General features: G+C 34.9%; 1 protein-coding gene across 1 annotated transcript; it reads right to left on the reverse strand.

The window, feature by feature from the left end:
* Positions 1-12,841: 12,841 nt before the first annotated feature.
* On the reverse strand, positions 12,842-14,123 carry LOC131035349 (exocyst complex component EXO70B1-like). The gene is made up of 2 exons (XM_057967025.2): positions 13,035-14,123; positions 12,842-12,943 (listed from the first exon to the last, which is right to left on the reverse strand). Exons 1-2 carry the CDS (start codon positions 14,121-14,123, stop codon positions 12,842-12,844), a joined length of 1,191 nt encoding a protein of 396 aa, XP_057823008.2.
* Positions 14,124-14,139: the final 16 nt, after the last annotated feature.

The following is a 14,139-nucleotide window of genomic DNA, read 5'->3' on the forward strand; positions in this document are numbered from 1 at the left end:
AAATCAATGCCCTTTTGTTGAGAAAAACCTTTCACCACTAATTTGGCCCTGTATCGTTTCCGTCCTCCATCTTCTTCTTTCAGCCTATAGATCCATTTATTTTTCAAAATTTTCCGACTTGGTGGAGTTACCAAATCCCAAGTATCATTTGCTTGTAAAGACTCCAATTTATCCTTCATAGCGTCCATCCAATGCACCGAATTCACATCATTGTAGGCTTGTTTAAACATTTGAGGCTCTGTCTGTTCAAAGCACAATGAAAATAATAATTCATAATCATCGAATTTGCTTGGACGTTTCCGTTCTCTTGTAGACCTTCGTAGCTGAATACTCTGTCCAATTTCTTCGTTGGGCACTTCATCAAGACCCTCTATATTTTCACCAGCAAATTCATTTCCACCATATTGTGGATATTCACCTTGCAAAGCCCCTTGTGTTCGAATTTGAGTGAAAGCTGGTTGTGCGGATGTATTTTGGTCATTGGCAATGACTGATTCAGAGGCAAGATGTTGTGACTGCTGGAAATTAGATTGTGACGTGGCAGTAGAAATCTGAATTTGGGGCTGGGTTGTGTTTAACGGTTGAGTTTGGATAGTAGTGAAAGGAAGTTGCATAGCAATGGATGGGTGGAATGTAACTCGAGGAACTCTTTGCACATGATTACCATTGTCAAACAAATCAAATTTAATAAATTCAGCAGAAGTAGAATTTTGATTGTGCAAACCTGAGAAAGACTTCTCATTAAAGATAACATCCCTGCTGAGTATAACTTTTGAGCAACCAGATCCCACAAACGAAATCCAAATTGGTGCTCACCATACCCCATAAATACACACCTTTTGGATTCGAAATCCAATTTCATTCTCTGCTCTTTGGGAATGTGAACATAAGTATCACAGCCAAAAACATGCAAATGATTTAAAGAAATTCTTTTACTAGTCCACCTCTCTTTCGGAATGTCAAAATCAAGACGAGATGAAGGAGCATGGTTGATTAGATAAACCACTGTATTACATGCCTCTACCCAAAATTCTTTCCCCAAACTGACATTTGAGAGCATACAACAAGCTCTTTCCAAAATAGTCTAATTCAACCTCTCAGCTGCACCATTTTCCTAAGGTGTGAAGGGGACTATTTTAATCCTTCGAATACCATTATCTGCATAAAAGTTGTCAAATTCCGAAGAGCAAAACTCACCACCATTATCCGTTAGTAGACATTTAATTTTCTTCCCAATCGGATTTTCAACCATAGCTTTAAAAAATTTTAATTTGGAAAACACCTCTGATTTTTTATGCAACACATAAATCCACACTTTCCAAGTGAAATCATCAAGAAATGTAACAAAATAGTTTGCACCACTGATAGAAGTTACCTCCGTAGGACCGAAAACATCGAAATGCACAAGCTCTAAGGGAGAAGATGTCTTCTCATGACCCATCTGCATAAAGATGGTTCGATTTTGTTTGCCATAAAGGCAATGTTCACATAAAACCAAATCGACTGATTTAAGACCCGGGAGTTGATCTCGTCGAAGCATAACTTCAAGACCCTTCTTGGTCATATGACTGAGCCTCTTGTGACAAAGTTTAACATTGTTGTCCATAACAGCCATAGCAACTCCCACTTCATTATTGCACTCTAAAACATACAAACTTCCTAATTTCTTCCCCTTTTCTAAAACCAACACACCTTTTGTTACTTTCCATGAATGCAATGAGAAATTAACATTGCAGCCTTGAGCATAAAGCTGGCTAACAGAAATCGGATTTCTTTTAAGTGTAGGAACATGTCTAACATCTTTTAAAATCCATTGTTTACCATTTTTCAGTGACAATAAAACATCACCCTTTCCTACAATATCACATTCTTTGTTATCCCCAAAAAAAACTTTACCAAATGAACCTACTTGATAGTTTGTGAAAGCACTCTGACATGGAGTAGCATGAAATGAGGCTCCAGAATCAAGAACCCATGAACTTGCATTTGTGTCACCAGCTGCCAGAACCAACACACCATCATTTATCACTTTATTTTGATCCTTTTTGTAATTCCAGCATTGCTTCTTGGTGTGTCCTGGTTTACCACAAAACCAACAGGTGCCATTTCTGCCTCTAGACTTTGAATGATGTGCAGATTTTGACCTTCCATTGTTGTTATGTTAGCCTCATTCACGACTTCTACCTCTATTGCTTGTACTCACTACGCATCACCAAAGGAAGATTCTTGATTCTTCCCTCACATGTCTTCGCTGAGAAGTGTAGCAGCAACCTCATCAAAATTCAATTTAGTTTTGGCAGCCACCGAAGTGCTAACTGCCATTACCACCCCTTCCCAACTATTTGGTAAGGAACATAGCAGCAAAATAGTTTTCATTTCATCATCTAATGTAATTCCTACTGAAACCAATTGAGAAGCTAGAGTATTGAACTCATTGAGGTGATTCGACATAACTCTGCCTTCTTTCATCTTCAGATTGTATAACTTTTTCATGATAAAAACCTTGTTCGATGCTGAAGCAATCTCGTACAATGAGGATAACTTATCCCACAACTCCTTCGTTGTTTTCTATGCTGAAACATTAAACAATACATTATTTGAGAGTGATAGAAAAATCGTTGCTCTTGCTTTCTGATCGAGCTTTTCCCACTCTTCATCTGACAATTTGCCTTGCCCTTTCGCCTTTCCTTGCAATGCGGGCGAGAGATCCTGCTTAATAAGCAGTGACTCCATATGCAATTTCCATAACCCAAAATTTTGACCTGCAAACTTTTTGATCTTCCATTTATCTGCCTCATCCATGGCTCCGAAAGAACTTTACCGATTTGCAGAAAATCAAATCAAGCTGTCCTAGCTCTGATACCAATTGTTGAGTTATAAAGAACACAGCAGAAAAATAAAATGAAATAAAAAACCAGACAACATGCACAGAAAGACAGAGACAAGAAAATTATAGTGGTTCGTCCAATCTGAACTACATCCACTCTTCAAACAGGGGGCAACTCTTTTATTAAAATTACAGACGTGCAATACACAGCAACACTCAGCTGTCTCTCTATATCTTTACATGCATAGACATTATCTCTATTAACCATCACAGCAGCTGGGATAAGCAACGGTTTTGGAATCATATTCTTCAGTTACATGCAGGCCCGAATGATTGGGTTTCACTGACATGCAACGTTACAATGCAGAGCCGTTACATTGGGAAGCTGATTCCTCCATACCACGGAGGTCCGAAACTCCGGAGTGCCCTCATGTTTTCATCGCTTATTAATCTAAATGGAATCTGCACCATGTAAAATGCTTTATCGATTTCTTTTCAACCATGGTTCGGAACAACAGATCGGTCTGCGAATTCCATCGATGCCCTTAAATTTGGCTTTTCTCATGCTTGCTCTAGATGAGCCCACTCCTTCTTATTCGATATGTTCCGAACTACACTCGCCACTGGTCACTGTGCTTCCAGTATAAACGCTTCTTTGGTTTTCGAGCTCTTCGCTGTCTTTGGTTGCACATCTCTTTCATAATCTTCTGCTCACATTTGAAAGCACACCGATGGCCTTCTTCTGATTATTCTTGCCTTCGCATAATCTTGATTACTATGCACTGAAAATGAATGTGTTTTCTATCCCAATGAAGCTAGCTACGTATGGCAGCTAATCAAAGTCTGACGGGTGCATGAACACACAGTGTTCAATTGATCAAAAAGGCTACCCAGTTTGAATTCAAATGCACCCACACTTGGAAGATTGAACATTGGTTTAGGGACTGTTTCAGTGACAATTTAATTAATTTGATCTTCACCTCTTTTTATTCAGTTCATATTTGCCAATGTTCTCGCAGCATGAACCTAAATGGGAGCTTTGTAACAGGGTATGGATATCCATCAGATGTTGTAGTTGCAACTGCCCTGGTAGACATGCATGTAAAATGTTGAAGCATAGACAAGGCACGTGAACTGTTTGACAAAATGCTTCAAAGAAATGTAGTTTCATGCAATACCATAATTGTAGGATATGCACAAAGAGGATTTTTTGAAAAGGCTTCAGAAACTTTCAAGCAAATGCAATTTATCAGCTGTAAAGCCAAATTCCACACCTTTGCTAGCGTCCTCCCTGTCTGTGCCAAAATAGGAGTTTTCGAACAGGGTCTGGATATCCATGAAAGCATAATGGAAGAGGGACTCTTGTGAGATATTATAGTTGGAAATACTCTGATCGATATGTATGCAAAGTGTGGAAGCATACAGAAGGCAGGTGGATTGTTTGACACAATGCCACAAAGAGATACCATCTCATGGACTTTAATGATTGCAAGATATGCAGAAAAGGCTTTAGAAACTTCCAAGCAAATGCAAGTGGCAGTTGTAAAGACGAATTCCAAATGCTCCCAGCCTGTGCCAAAACGGGAATTTTGGAACAAGGTATGGACACCATGAGAGCATTGTGTAAGGGGGATTTTTCTCAGATGTTGTAGCTGCAACTACCTTGCAACATGTATGCAAAGTGTGGGTTCTCTTTTAATTATCATTTCTCTCTACCTCTTTCCCTATCTCTTTGCCCATCCCTTTTTATCTTTGGCTATATAAGAAATTTAAGATTTAATATTTCATTTTAATCAAACTCAAATATTAAACTCAAATATTAAAAAAATAATAATAATTGGAAAAAATATAATTAAATAATATCATTATATTAAAACTTATAAAATATATCATAAATACAAATATAAATAACCAATCTTTTTTAAAAATAAATTATTATATTTAATACAAATTAATTATTAAAATTATATATTTATTATCAAACACATAAACATTAAAAGTATATTGTTTTATGTTTTACACTTGTTCTAAATGATAAATATATGAAGGTGAAATTTTAGCTAGGTTACTTCACAAGTTTTATAAATTTCAATCATACTAAAAGATGAGTAGATTTGCCAGTTAATATTTACAAGAGATGTATAGGAAGGTAGTTGCATTTAAAGATTGCATACTTATTATTGTTATTATAACTTTAAATGGTCAACATAAAACGTGACCTCTTGCTGCCAATAAACCAAAGATTTATATAAAAAATAAAAATAGCCAAAAGATTCACATTATTGATATTTTCACCATTGTTGGTCAAAGTTAGACCCTTCAATTCATAGAATATTATAGAATGTTATACTAGCAATTGCACCTTGGTGGGCAATGGGTATGCTGAAAAGGTTTGGAAGATCAATTATGACATAAATTGATCTAGATTTGCATACAATTGAGGGAAACATAGTGATAGAGAGATATGGAGACATAATGAGATGGAAAAAGTGTGTGTGTGTGTGTGTGTGTGTGTGTGTGTGTGTGTGTGTGTGTGTGAGAGAGAGAGAGAGAGAGAGAGAGAGAGAGAGAGAGAGAGAGAGAGAGTAACATAAACAAGTTATAAAGAGAGGGAGAAACATAAAAATATAGAGATAAAGATGGAGAGGGATATATATAGAGAGGGTGAGGGAGAAAAATATTGAGGAGAGAGGAGAGACTATTAAAAAAAATGATATATATATATATATATATATATATATATAGATAGATAGATAGAGAGAGAGAGAGAGAGAGAGAGAGAGAGAGAGAGAGAGAGAGAGAGAGAGAGAGAGAGAGAGAGAGAGAGAGAGAGAGAGAGAGAGAGAGAGAGAGATATAACTTTGGAAAGATAGAGTGGGTGAGATATAGATAGGAGAGATGAAGGAGAGGGAGAAATAGAGATAGATAATAAGAAAGGGGGAAATCGATAGATAAAAAGATAAAGATATACTTTAAGTTACTGATAAAGAGTAGAGAGAGGGATATAGAGAGAATAGATAGAGTAAGGGGAGATATAGAGATATAGATAGGGAGGGAGAAACATGGAATAAGAGAGTGTGTGTGCATGAGAGAGATATAGAGATAGAGATAGAGAGGGAAAAATAGGGAGTGTGTGAGTGAGTGAGACATATGGAGATAGAGATAGAGAGGGATATATATGCAGAAATCTAGAAATCTAGAGAAGGAAAATATAAAGTAGAGGATAATTAGAGAGATATAGAAATATGGAGTAATAGGGAGAGAGATGCAGGGAGAGGTAAGAAGGTAGAGATAGGAGAGAGAGAGAGAGAGAGAGAGAGAGAGAGAGAGAGAGAGAGAGAGAGAGAGAGATTAACTCATGTTTCTCATATCATATGACTCTTCAAAAGGAGCATTTATCTTCTTACCATTCTTATGATGAAGGAAAAATGTATCTAGGTGACACTTGTTTGTATCAAAATTTTGGTTGTAGGAAGATACAATTATTTTTAATCTTGGTGGGAAAGAGTGTCTCATGGAACATTATTGTTACAGTGACACAAACACATTGACCAATAATAACTAAATGCACTTTTTAGACATAGAGGGTTAAGATAGTTTCCACTGTCTTGAGTGACTAAATATGCCTATCAATCATAGATTCTAAATACCTTAGTTATAATACATTGATTAAAAATGCATATAAATTTATTTATTAAAAAATATTCATCATTAATAATACAAAAAAATAAAATTAGATTATTAATCCTTCTTTCCTACAAACTATCATATTGATTTCAAGGTTAAAGTATGATAATATTGGATCTTCTCAATATGCTTTTTCTTGTTCTTTAAAATTTAAGTAATAATGTATTGAATAAATATTTAAATTTATTTTAAAAAACTATAAGAAAAGGCTAAAGTCTTGGACACCAAAATAACGTATACATGATCAAGATTTTGTTTTTCATCGACCATTTCACCCCCCTACTTTCTATAAATAGAACATTCTCAAATTGTTGATGTTTTGATGATTCAAATTCCCTAGTAGGTGATCATGTCAATGGATGGAGTGAAGCCTACTAGCAATTGACTATATTTTTACTCTATAAGATGGTATGTGGAGTTTAGTTTATGTATTATCAAGGTTATGGTTATTATTAAAAGAAATAACTAACATAGGGAAAAAAAATATGCTCCATGTCGGGTTTAAATTGAAATGCAAAATATAATTGTAGTAATACTCATTACTGGACATAAAAAAAATTGAATGCAAATTAGTGCAGAGTAAAGGTAAACTATGTGTTGAAGAATCTTTGTTGTTGGGAAAAAAAATGGATACTTTGTTCAAACATATAAACCCAATCTAAATTATTTTGACCATTAAACAAAGGAATTCTTCTAAAAAGAACCTTTTGAAGACATAATTTATTATGCTTTCTCCTTTTTAGATGGTATAATTAAAATCATATTTGACTAATATTTAAGAGCCACTAATATGCTTCAACATGTGTTGAATGTGTATGGCCATGTCACATGTGTGAATTGTATGCTACAAGATATCAAACTCATAACTTTAATAATGACATTTTGGATAGGTGCTACTATATATCTAATGTGTATGTTACAAATTGTCAAACATGATATACTATGAAACCTACCCTACTTTTTTTTGGTGTGCTTCATGACATGACCTTCTCATGTCTTTCATATATTTTGTGTTTCATGTAGTGTATTGGTGGATAGTGGTAGCATTGACATGTTATTGGATCATTGAACACCTTCCAACTAGTATGATTAATTCTATCTATTTAGGATATGTGTGATATGTATTGATTAGAAATTATTGATACTAAATAGAATTTTAAGCAAGCAATATTCATTAAAGTAGATCTTAGTTGTTCTTTTGAAGAGGTTTCATGTGTTGTCCATTTAGTGTGGGAGAAGAATTCATTAATTCTCAAATATTATATTCATTCTATAAAATACAATTATATTTTTTCTTAATAAAACTAAATTATCTTTGTTATGCTAGGGATGCACAATTTGAATGAAAAAACACTTGCATAATTTTAATGTTGGGCTCAAATTATTAAATTTAGATTTGAAAAAATATAGTTGTATTAGTTGGGCTCTAATCTAAAACAACTAATTTAACTTGATGAATTGTAATAAGCATTTAATCTTTTCATTTTGCTTCCTCATTGTCGATATGTAGTAGTGTACATTGTGATAATCATATTCCATGAGATGACATCTTGTTCTTCTTTAATTCATATGATCAAACAACTATAGATGCCTACCAATTTTTTATACTTAACATATATGTAAACATGATTAATTTTAACAAATTACTATTACTTTTTCATTTATTCATAATTTGTTCATTTTGTTGTGATGAAATAACCTAATTGGGGCATTAGAATCTTTACAATGGCAATATTATAATAAAATTCTATATTGCTTAATTTTGTTTATAATTTGTCTTTGTGTTGTCTTAGGGCTCTTAACAAAATTACCATTATGTTTAACAACGTCCTTTGTGTTTGCATGAAAAGGTTAGGTCTATTTCAGTAGTTGTTTATGTCGTGGATCAAAATTGCATATACATATTCAAACATTTGATAAATGTGACTTGAATTAGGTTTACTTTGATAACTTCGTCAACATCTACTTGGATAACATTCTCATATACCCAAAGCCTTGTAGTAATCATTTGTAATACACAAATTTTTGACATTTAATATATGACAAAGAGAAAAACTTAGAAGCTACCCGATGAGGATAAAAACTCAAGATTTTACATTTTTAAAGAGGTCAAATACTTCAAATGTCCTACAAGAAGAATATTAATTTCAAATATCATGAAATTACATTGAAATTTTGTATCTTATAATGGGTCAAATCCAATACCATGGTTATAATCTGATACATTTGCTTTTATTCCTTATTCCGTATAGAAGATAGTTTCTTAATAGAATTGAGATAATATCAAATTAGACAAATTCGAAGAAAGATATTAATGTTCCAATAGAAAAATAATGAGATGTCCAACCACTTCTATTAAATGATGTTCCAAATCTTAAAAAAATTGTATCATTTAGACCAATTTAAAGAAAAGCTTTGATGCTAACTATGTGTAATCTAAACTTTTCCTAGGTGACATAAAAATGTTTACATAACTAATCATTTCTCTCTCTCTCCATACTATCATGTATATTTCTGCAATAATTATAAGGTAAGGGAGTCTCATGAATTAAACAACAATTGTAGTCAATGGCGCTTTGTTCAAATTGTTGCGATTATGATGGATGGTGGGAATTTAATTCTCCTCCAAATTTTGTCTCCTTTTTTTGGGTGGCATCGTGAGTTTAGTAATTAGGGGAAGAGCACTAGTAGTTGAGCATGTACCAATTGTTGTAAGGGTTGTTGATACCTTTTGTTCCAAAAATTGAACAAATAAAACCTATTGTTTGAAACAAAAAAATATCAATTTTTGTTAGGAAATGTACCAACAGTTGTTAGGAAACATACCAATAGTTGTTAAGAAATGTACTAATATTGTAAAACGTAACCAATCAGGTGATGCCATATCAGCTGCACAACTATTGGGGTCTCTTTTGCATGCCTATTGGTCTCAATTTTTTTTTTGGGCTGTTTTGGACACCTTCGCAAAAAGCATGCTGATGTGGCATCATATTTTATGATGTGGCCTTGAAACCTTAGTTATAAGTAGGGGACTTGCCAAGTAAGCTGCTGTAAAAAAATTGGAGTGATTTGAAATTTCCAAGTAAGATTTTGAGAAGCGCGAAGTTAAGGTGCACAACTACTAGATCCTTTCCGCTAATTCTCCTCCAAATTCTCTCTTTGAGTGACGAGTTGGTTCTATCAGTTGCAGACTTGCAGTGATCACTTACTTCTGTCAAACACTTGTCCTTTAACCCCTTTGTTTATGTGCTTTTCTCAGCTAGGTTTCAATGGCATTGCAAGATAAAGAAAGTGTCCGCTGGACAAAGAAGAAAGGGCCCACTTTCTTTATTTATTTCTGCTACTTGTGACTGGGAAAATGGTGAGTGGAGATGGTTATCCATGCAATCCGCTATCAATAGTACGTTGTCGTATAAAAATTGGGTTTAAAGTTAGCGCTCTGAACAAGGAAAACATTGCAAAATCGAACGACAAGAAACGTCCAATGTTATGATCCCTTGATCTGTAAATTTAGCTCGTCCATTTCATATTCGACATAATTATCTACTTCATGCAAGGTGACCCGTATTTATGAATTGAGTTAATCAGATGTTAGTTTAACAATACATACCAACTACATTCAATCTTTGTTTCTTCCAATAACACTGACACGAGACCATGATTTCTGCGGTGACTGTAAAATAACACTAACAGGAGCACCGCGCGTAAGGTTTCAAGTTGCTATGCTTTTTCATTGAAAAAAGCACTATAGCAGATGTGAAACAGTCAAAACAAAAGGAAAATATGACCATCAAGAAACAAAATGGAATCCAATGGTTTAATATATTTCAATCATCTTGCACGGGTATTAGAAAACGTAGTCTCCCTCTCCCTCTCTCCTCCCTACCTATCTCTCCTTCCCTCTCTTTATCTCTACCTCCCTCCCTCCCTCCCGATCCCCTTATCTATTTATCTATCTCTACCAATCTCTTCCTTTCTCTTCTCATACATTTCTTTCTCTTTCCTTTTATATATACCCCTCTATATCTCTATCTTGTTGTCTCTCTCCCTTAGAGTCTCTATATTTTCTTATATATCAATCTATCACTTTATCTCAAAACATTTATATCTCTCTCTAGCCCTTCCCTCTATCTTACTCTATATATCTCTATCTCTTCCATTCCACCTCTACCCCTCCCTCTCTATTTCAATATATCTTTATCTATATCTCTCTATCTTCATCTATATGTCTTTATCCATTTCTCTCCCTCTTCCTATCTTGCTCTATCTTCATTTCAACCTCTACATTTCTCTCTCTCCCTCTATCTCTAGAAATGTCTCCATTTTTCTATCCATCCATCTCTATCCATCCCTCCCACCTTCTGTCTTCCTAGACCTCTATATCCTTATCTCTTTCCCTCTCTATCTCTATCTCCTCAAATTTATTCTTCCATCTCTCCTTCCATCTCTATCTCATTATCTCTCCATTTCTCTACCCTTATATATCTCTCCAATTGACCTCATGTACAACACAAATGTATGCAAAATATAGACCACAAAACTTCCTACTTGACATTCCACACCTCTTAGGTGTACCCATTGCACACCAAGGTGCAATTGCTAATAATAATAATTTGGTAGTAAAAGTTTTTTTTTGTTTTAATGAAAATATAAAAATATAATAAGAATAATATATTAAAACATAATCATATCTTAATAATAATTTAATATTAATTATAATATCATAATATAATAATGATTGAATATTAATTATAACATATAATAATATAATTCTATTTTAAGTGGAATAATGAATAAATATGATATCTATTGACATACTTTACCTATACTTCTCTATATATAGGTATGCTAGTTGTACATATATTTATCATTTTCAAAATGTATATGAGGGAAGCTCATGGTCTACATTAAGTTATAAGAGAAAAATCTCAAATAAACTTCTTTTTTTGCACATTTTTCTTTTTGTTTAATAGAATTATATAGTACAAACTTGCATAGATATTTAGCGATAATTTTATGAATCTTTTACCTGCATTAAGATCAGGTTTAATTTTTTTAAGTTTTGTTCTTTCAACCCATGCAAAAATTAACACTCCTTTTCTTTTCCTTTTTTCCATTTGCTTCTTTCATTTTTCTTGTCTTTCTTATCTTGTTTCTTCACTTTTCCTTTCGGTCTATCAAACCTTCAAGGGTTATCATCTAGACATGATAGTGGAATCATCCCCTATGCCCTCACACTTACCTTCTTTTCCTTTCTCATGTGCCTTGTAACTTATCAAGATTTCAATTTTAGTCATCATGACATGACTATAAAGAATTCTCTTAATCCACAATGTTCGATAGAATTCTCTTTTCTTTACTTTTTTTCATTTTCTTCTTTTATTTTTCTTGTCTTTCTCATCTTGTTTCTTCCCTTTTCCTTTCGGTCTATTAAACCTTCAAGGGTTGTCATCTAGACATGATAGTGGAATCATCTTGGACGCCCTTACACTTACCTTCTTTCCCATCCTCATGTGTCTAGTAACTTATCAAGATTTCAATTTTAATCAACAGGACATGACTATAAAAGAACTGTTTTACTCTGCAATGCTCTATGATTAGGTTAAACTAATGAGTTACCCATCAAACTTTCATAATTTTTCATGCCAATCTCTAACATTGAATATGACCTATCCTCCACCTACTATCAACACCCACATGCATTAATGGCTCTTTTTTTCTTTGGATTTGGTTGAGGTTTTATTATTAGTTGTATGATTTTATGTTCATTTTTATCATTTTCTTCTTTTTATCCTAAGCATCCCTGTGATCTCCATCACATTCTATTTTTTTTTGTGTTGGTGAGTTAGACTCCCTCGTTGTTCACTTGTCAATGTATTGTGCTTTTGGGACGGTTCTGGCCATTGTAGACTTTATTCATCATTCATGTCTTTGTTCTCCCCCTTAACTAAACAATTAATCATTTTGATGAGATGCAACAAAAATTTATTATTTCAAATCAGCCTAAATTACAAATATATATCGCAAAGTAATTTTCAAATCAGCCATGATAGTGATGAGCATATGTGAGCGAGCTTGACAGACTAAAGACCCTTCACTAGACCCTTCACTGTGAAATTCACATAACCGTTAAAAAGCTCAAAAATAATTTTAGAAGTGATAAAATGAAACTTCAAATTAACAAAAAAATAATTTGAAATAAGATAATTAAAAGAATCTTTTCTATGTTTTTATTCTTGTTTGTTTGGGTGCTCGGGGAAGGGAAGACCTCAATTATTTTAGTGCAAGTCGCCGGCACACTTGTAAGTCAAATTAAACAATATTAATTTACACGTGGTTCTGCGTAAATGGCAAGCTTACATTTGCACGTGATACTAATTTTTTAACAGAGAAAACTGCAAGCACGTTATCACCGGTCGATTTGTTGTACTGCATATAACAGAATGTATAAATGTGAATAAATCAATCAACAGGATCTCTTACTGGTCCCTCTAAACATGTCCAACACAAAATTTTGCACCTCCTCCGGGGTGTATTTTATGTACGAATTGCTTTCAAACTGGCTCCTCAATCTGGCAACTAAGGAAGCGTAGGGCGGTATCAACTTCTCAGTAATCGAAACCCTTAACTTCTCTCGCAGGCTGACGTCAGGAACCACCCATCCACCATGCCTCGTCTTCACCTCTTCCGTTGCTGAATTGAACTCCTGTAATCTCTCTTTCAAAGCTCCGCCATTAGCAGGAACTTTCTCGTTTGTTAGACACGACAGCAATTTTACCAATGCTGACCTCTCGTATTTCACCGCGTACTGCCCAACTTTATTCCACTCTTTCCTCACCCACTTCATCCCCAGAATATATTTGAGCTGGGAGCCATTCACTTTCTGCACTACGTAGTGAAGGTTGTTCATGAGAAAGAGATACGACAAAGACACGTCTTTATACAGATCACATTTTTTGTAGAGCTTGCACAGCAGGATGAAGATGGTCCATCCGATGTGGACAGACAGCGGGGCAGAGGGATCGTTCAGCTCACTGTCGGGTAGGGCTTTCGCTAGCTTTCCTGGAACGTCTGTGATAATGTTTACCAGACTCTCATTGTAATCGGAGAGAAAAGAGAGATAATTCATAACGTATCTGGTAAGAGGGTGAACAGTGCCGCCAGGAATGCGAACCTTAGATTTCTCCTTCTTAACGGCCTTCTCAAATTCCATCAAAATCCCTCGGCTCGCCTCGCTTAGTTGCACCTGGATCTTGTTGGCTTGCTCGTGCACGCTTCGGCATGACTCTTGAGAATATATGTCTTCTATGTCGGGCATAAGATCCGTGAGCACTTCGTAGAGGTCGAGCACCCTGAACATTCTTTCGGGCGTCCGGCTTGTGGCGGCCACGGCCTCTGCGAAGGCGAGAAGCCTGTCTGTGGGCTCCTTGACGATTTCGGCAAAACAATAATCTCTCGTCTTATCATCAAAACCCTCAAACACATAGGCGCACAACTTCTTCTCTCTGGCAAACAGTGTTCGGATGCTGATTTTGGCGGCGCATATCCATTTCCTGATCTTATCATCCAGGAGTTGCCAATCGATTTTCTGAACATCGTTCAACCTCATCTTCTCCACGCCCAGA

The sequence above is a fragment of the Cryptomeria japonica genome, chromosome 1 (assembly GCF_030272615.1).
Source record: "Cryptomeria japonica chromosome 1, Sugi_1.0, whole genome shotgun sequence".
In the NCBI taxonomy this organism is placed as follows: Eukaryota; Viridiplantae; Streptophyta; class Pinopsida; order Cupressales; family Cupressaceae; genus Cryptomeria; species Cryptomeria japonica.